At 41.2% G+C, this 6,459-nt stretch overlaps 1 protein-coding gene across 4 annotated transcripts in view; it reads right to left on the bottom strand.

The window, feature by feature from the left end:
- The window catches only part of HNRNPD (heterogeneous nuclear ribonucleoprotein D), a 6,777-nt gene extending 3,371 nt beyond the window's left edge, over nt 1–3,406 (bottom strand). For all 4 annotated transcript variants that reach the window (XR_003398267.1, XM_026847375.1, XM_026847376.1 and 1 more), the window contains exons 1-5: nt 3,385–3,406; nt 3,039–3,099; nt 2,683–2,851; nt 1,728–1,889; nt 430–561 (exon numbers count right to left, since the gene is read on the bottom strand). Coding sequence is in view for 3 of the 4 variants with exons in the window: in XM_026847375.1 (XP_026703176.1) it covers nt 430–561; nt 1,728–1,889; nt 2,683–2,851; nt 3,039–3,099; nt 3,385–3,391 (531 nt within the window). In the remaining variant the exon portion in view is untranslated. The remainder of the gene's footprint in view (nt 1–429; nt 562–1,727; nt 1,890–2,682; nt 2,852–3,038; nt 3,100–3,384) is intronic.
- Between the last annotated feature and the right edge of the window lie 3,053 nt (nt 3,407–6,459).

The raw sequence follows: 6,459 nt of genomic DNA on the forward strand, positions 1-6,459 counted from the left end.
TTCAGTTTTGGAAACATTCTGTGACAAACTGAAATTTTGCTTATAACAACAAAATATTTCCACATTAAACACACAAAGATTCAGCTACCAGGAAAACATGGTGCAGGCTGACAGAGCGGGTCAGTGACACACACTTTGACCACACAGTTAGAGCATGTGGGAGCTTCACAACAAACAAACATGCTGTGGTCCAGCCCTCTTCTCCAGAGGGTGCAGTACAAAACCTAAACGGGAACCCCCTCAACTCAGAAATTAAGATTACAGTATCCTATTCCTAGCACTTATATAAATACTTCATAGGCTTAATGCCTACATATGAGAAATAATGCTCACAGGTATTTTCATACTATTATCCCCAAACAGATACAACTAATAATGTTACTCCCTCTATTACCATTGTTCAGTCTCTCTAGGAAAAAATCCACCTACTTTACTAAGCCCAACATTGTGGTATTTCTTTTCCATTATTTTCTTCACCGGCTCCTCCTCCTTGAAAGTAATGAAGCAAAATCCACGCCTCTTGTTAGTTTTGTTGTCCATAGGGAGCTCTATCGATTCAACCTGGTAGAATACAGTGATTTTATCTTTTATCCTGCAATTCATGGCACTTAAAAATGTTAGTTCTAGCAGGTTTTATTTTTTTAACTGAAATTATTCAGACTTGAATACGATAACATGCCTCCTTTTCTAGGGCTTTACATCACTAGAAACCATCACCATCAGCATCACAAACATAATCTTCCCTAGAAGTAGTGTTCATAATTGTGTAAAATACTTTTTTCCTCTAACTCACAGTATCATTTCCCATTCAGGAACTCATACAAAATATGGTGCACAAAGAGTATTTCAGTTTGGTGGATAAATAGTCTAACTTTCAGTTTTAACTTGGTTAAGACTTAAGTAACTAGGCATTTCAAACCTTGAGCAGATCTAAACCTTCAAGTTTCATATGAAAGAGATGTAGCTTTGTCCAAGTACATAGTTCTGTTCATCTACAAAGCTACTAAAATCGTATGTGAAACAGGACAAATCTTATACAATCGTATGTGAAACAGGACAAATCTTACACCTAACTACAAAGAGTAAAGTTCTCCTTACATATGGCACATGAGACTTCAGTCTAGGCAAAGAGTAGTTAAAGTCTAGAGTGAACTGTCTTTAAGGCAGTAAGATGGCAGGTATTTGACAACCAAATTTCCCAACAACAGGGTTGCCACAACTGATGCTGGCAACATCTGAGAACTAACAGGGAAGCAGCAGCTGTACCAAGCTCATACAAGGCTAGCTTTTAAGGACCGCAGTGATATTTTGTTCATCTGCACCACCAAAAACTGGGGACAGCAAGAGACAGAGTGTAAGTTACACTATTTAGGCAAACTGTCTGAACCTGTGCCACAGCAGATCAGCTGGGGTGGCTGAAGAGCATCTTACCCAACTGACCAAAGCAGCATGCTCAAAAACATCCCGTGCCCATCACAGTCCAGACTGTCAGACATCCCATGAATCAGTTCCTGACCCTCTGAGTTACCCCAGTCAGTCAGTTTATGCAACCCAAAGCCTGTAATTAATACCTTTATCATTAAAATTCTAAGACACATGGAGCTACACTGACCATTAAGCTTAGAGTAGCATCCATGCCAGGTTGCTTTTGGGGGCTGATTTTTGTTACTAAATTTGCAAAGACAGAACAAGCTCTACAAATATAAGCAGTTTATTTCATCACGTACCTCACCAAAACCTCCAAAATACTCCCTTATTTTCTCCTCAGGTGTGTCTGGAGATAAGCCCCCAACAAAAATCTTTTTAACAGGTTCTTTTGTTTTCATGGCTTTAGCTCTTTTTGGATCAATGACCTTTCCATTCAGCTTGTGTTCCTTCTGGTCCATGACCTGTAGAAAATCAAAACATGATCTTAGTCACAGTTCAAGCTAAACGTTTCACTAACATTTTGAGCAAGGCCCAGTTATTTTATACTTTTTGTTAATGCTATCGCTTCAATTCCAATACCTTCATTAGAGCAATAATTTGTGGCACAAACCCAAACACAGTTCCATGATTCTGATCACTATCCACTGACACAAACAGTTCTGACAAAGCCTTTCAGGAGTCACCTGGAGCCAAGTATCATCCAAGGGAAGTTAAGAGTGTAATGCTGCTGAGAAAATGGACAATCCCATCCTCAAACCTGATGAAGAATCCATACTTCAGATACCACCAAAGGTCAATGAAGGTGAAAAACTCCAGTGTGCTGTGTCAACAGCATTTTAGAAAGGTTAACAGCTAATTTTTGCTTGGATAAAGCCCAAATCTATCAAAGCCACTGGCTCTACTCTAGGGGTTCATGTTGCAGCTCTAGAATGCAAACACTAAGTGCTTAGTAAATTTCTGGTTTCAGTAGTAGGCAGCAGGCATTTATACAGAGTATTTTTAAAGTGCTTGAGTCCTGTGGCTTACAATGCACTCCCCTCTAAGTAGCCAAAGCCATACTTTTGGAATCATCATTGCTGGTCCTGGCCACTGCATCACGAGTAAGATGGTTTAGGAAAAAAAAAAGTTTCAATAAGCATCTTAAATGTACTGTACCCGAGAATCATCTTAACAGATCATATACAAGCAACTAAGCACACAATCATCTGAGTGCTGTATCTTTGCTACCTAAAATTGAACATGTTGTTTCATTACCTTATCTACGCTCTCCGATTCCTTGAAGAGTACAAAGCCGAAACCTCTTGATCGCCCAGTGATGGGATCTAACTTCAGAGTGCAGTCTACAACTTCACCAAATTTAGAGAAATAGTCCTTCAGATCTTTCTTTGTAGTGTCCCAGCTAAGGCCACCAATAAACATTTTCCTGTTGAGACAAGATGGGTTAATCTGTTAATGTAGACACATACTCGAAGTCCTGTACTGTCAAGCTTTATGAGCTCAGTTACCTAATGTAAAGAATAGCAGAATTTTATCAGTGACACTACACACACAGGCCTGCACTTTCTGATAACTTGCTTAAATGATCCTGTACAGATTAGACAGAGACTTACATGCATGTCAAAGTTTTGCACCATCTTCCACTGCAGCTGCTTACTCTGCTATCCCAAGAAACTACAAAGAGTGACAAAAAGATATTTTACTACTTCCTTGCATCCCCACCACAGGCTTAATTTCGTTATCTGCAGAGCCTCCAAACAACTGCTTATGGAACAAACACAGGCAGAATAAATTTATAAAACAGTTGCAGTTAAACAGAAGCATTTATGTACTAGGTTGGACTACACATTTGCCAATATTAATAGACAAAGTTTTGTTAAGTCCCCTTCCCCAGAAAGCAGTAAAAAAGTACTGGATGGTCAAAACTTATCTTTCCTCTCAAATACATGATATAAACACCTGGCATAACTCGATCACGAGAACATCTTCCCAACATACTACCTATAGGAGCAGTGTTGCTGTGCAAACATGTATAGCAGATAAATCCAATCATGACTTATATTTTCAAAAGCGCACTGGAAGCTTGGAATCAAATCATGACCATCCCATCACATTAGTAAACACAAAAGGACCAGAAAAATCAAGAACCACCATGTCTTGAGAGGAAACGCTTCATGATTTGCATCAACTAAAAACCAAGCCAGTATGCACACAAATGAAACATCGCTAGTTATTAGGCAGAGGGCTTATGCATCGATTCAAAAGAAGATTTGATTTGAGATCATCTCTTCTAATACTGATGAAGAAGATTTTAAAGCAGGCTCAAAACAAAAGATATGATCCATTACGATCTATAAAAATGCTTTCTACAAGTAGCTTTGTCCATTTTCACCATACCAGCTTACTTCACAATCACAGGCAGAGTTACCAGGAAACTGGAAAAACCACTGTTGCATGTTTCCAACTCCTTCACTTTCCACATACAAATATTTCTGCCAATTATGTACCACCGTGTTGTACTTACACAAGTCAAACTCTCTCAAATCAAAAGCTGCTCATGTGCACTAACTGCTGAATTAGCTGTGCTCTTACAGAATTAAGAAGCGCATTCAGCTTCTGACAACATATCCAACTTCCATACAGGTTCAGGAGCTTCAGATGTTTCTGTAATAAATCTTGAAGTCTATAAACAGGAGTACCAATTCCCCATTCCTTTATCCACTTTTCCCATTAGTTCCAGATCTCTCATCAACAAAACACCAAAAGCCCTATCTAGCATGACATCTTATTGTCCTCAGGATCAATATGGGAAAAATGGTCCACACTGATAAACCATCAGCCTCATACCAGTACGGATAGTTATTCAAAGGATGCTTTGTGCCTTTCTGTTCATCCATCTTTTCTGTTTTGTGCATTTGAAGCAGCAAAACAGAACACATACAGAGGATGCAGCATTGTATTTCTAACACAGGGCAAATAATGAAACTGTAGCAGTTACTACCGAATGTACACTTGCTATATGACATATAAATCACCTGATTTACAGTTATCAACAAACCATTAACATAAACATAGAAAATCTGGTTTACAGTTCTAAAGCAATTAACATTAACATACAAAACCCTGCTTTTTATCACTAAGCACATGACAAACCAAGAACAGAAGTCTGAAAACTGACAGCCCTCCGAAGGATTTTCTTCCCACCATACAATAATTGCATCTGAGTCCAGTTACAGAGTGGAAAAGCACAACTGCTTCAGCTTGCCACCACAGAAGTTGACAAACTACTGCTCCACCGCAAACCTGAGGTCAGATCAAGGCTACAACACAAATGTCACAGTACTGTCAAAAGCTTGTAAAATACATACATTTCCCAAACCACAGTCTGGCTGGTGTAAGTCACATCAGCATATAGTTTTCTAAAATAAGTTACCAGAAGTATACTGGGAAAGTTGTCAAACTTCAGACTTAGCTAAATAGAGTACAGACATCACCATGACTAGTGGCTCTGGTCTTCCTCCAACAGGCTAGTCAGGAAGTTGCCTGGCAGTTGCCAACACATGGATTTCTCAAGTCTACAGTTCCAACTGAGGAGATCTGAGGATACGAGAACCTGCACACTGTTTTTCCTGAAGACGTTGTCTCTAATTACTAATGCAAAGGAAACACCAATGTACCTACATGAGCGGCTACCAAGGATGTGCTCTTTTTCCTCTACTAGCTCAAGAGCTATCAAATCACTTTGTTTCCTGTACAGCATCACCCACAAGAACTGATAGGTCAAAAAACCAAACTGATCTAAACTAAAAGTCAATGTATGCTACATGTAATCACTGCCCAGTGTCACTGCGCCACTCAGTGACGACTTTTTCTAAGCTGTGTTGACTCAAAAGGTGTGCTTCCTCGTGAAAACCCTTTAATAGGTGTGTATTCAAGGGAAAAAGTAAAACAAATATACAAACTGCAAAGGTACTTAAAGCCATTAAAACAGGTGAGAAGTAACAAAAACATTCTAAGTTTTCATTAACGCTAGCAAACCACTCAAAAAAGGTTCCTGTTGTCTCTCCCTGCTCTCAGTAATATCCCTGGTTATTACAGGAAGAAGACACTCAGGCAGGTTTTGCAGCAAGTCTCTACAGGACACAGTAGCTAGTGTTCCTTTATCCAGTTTATTTTTTATCTTGATCAAAACCAGATCTGCAATTTGTTTCTTATTGTCCTGACAGGAGACAGCATACAGTAGCAGCCCATCTTGTAACTGGATTTACTGTAAGTGAATTTTACCTACTATATGAAAGCAACGCAGTCCCACGCCAAGCATTAGGGAGAGGCCCTTCAAAAATTAAAACCAGCCTTCATTCTTTAGCTGCCACCTAAAGCAATCTTTCTCGTGGCAAATTTAATGAGGAGGAATGATTTAGCACGGGAAGAAGTCAACGCTTCTTGCTTACGTGAAACCGACATACCGTTTACTTGCAACACAGGGCAACACTGAGCGACTGCAACCTGAGCGTTCTGCTATACTGAGTTACGGTCCTTGACACATGCGCTTCACGCTAACTTTTAGGAAAGACACCCCCAAAACAAAAAAATAGTTTGTAGTTTATCACACATCACACCAGATGTCCCCCTCAGGACCTGTCACTGCCAACTGCCATGGGACTGGGGTTAACAGGGGCATAAAACTTTCCCCACTTGACAGCAGCCTTCGGAACCCCATGACAGCCGTACTCCCGCTAATTTCGAAACCGAACCAGAGCACAGAATCCCCCACGGCTCCCTACAATGCTGAAGAGCAAACCAGCTACCGCCCCGTCTTGCACCCTCCAAGCGCACGCCAGGCCCCTGGGCCGCGTTGAGGCTTGCAGCTCCCCGGTGAGGCGCCAGCTTCCGCCCGAGCCGCTCCGCCACGGGGCGACCAGCGGCCCGGCTCGCCGCCCTCCCTACCGCGCCGCAGGGGCCCCTCTCCCTCTCCTCACGTCCCGCTGCTGCCGGCGAACAGGAAGGCGGAGGTGCCCCAGCAGCAGCGGCGCC

Source organism: Athene cunicularia (assembly GCF_003259725.1).
Source record: "Athene cunicularia isolate RWA chromosome 4 unlocalized genomic scaffold, athCun1 chr4_part2, whole genome shotgun sequence".
Taxonomy (NCBI): domain Eukaryota; kingdom Metazoa; phylum Chordata; class Aves; order Strigiformes; family Strigidae; genus Athene; species Athene cunicularia.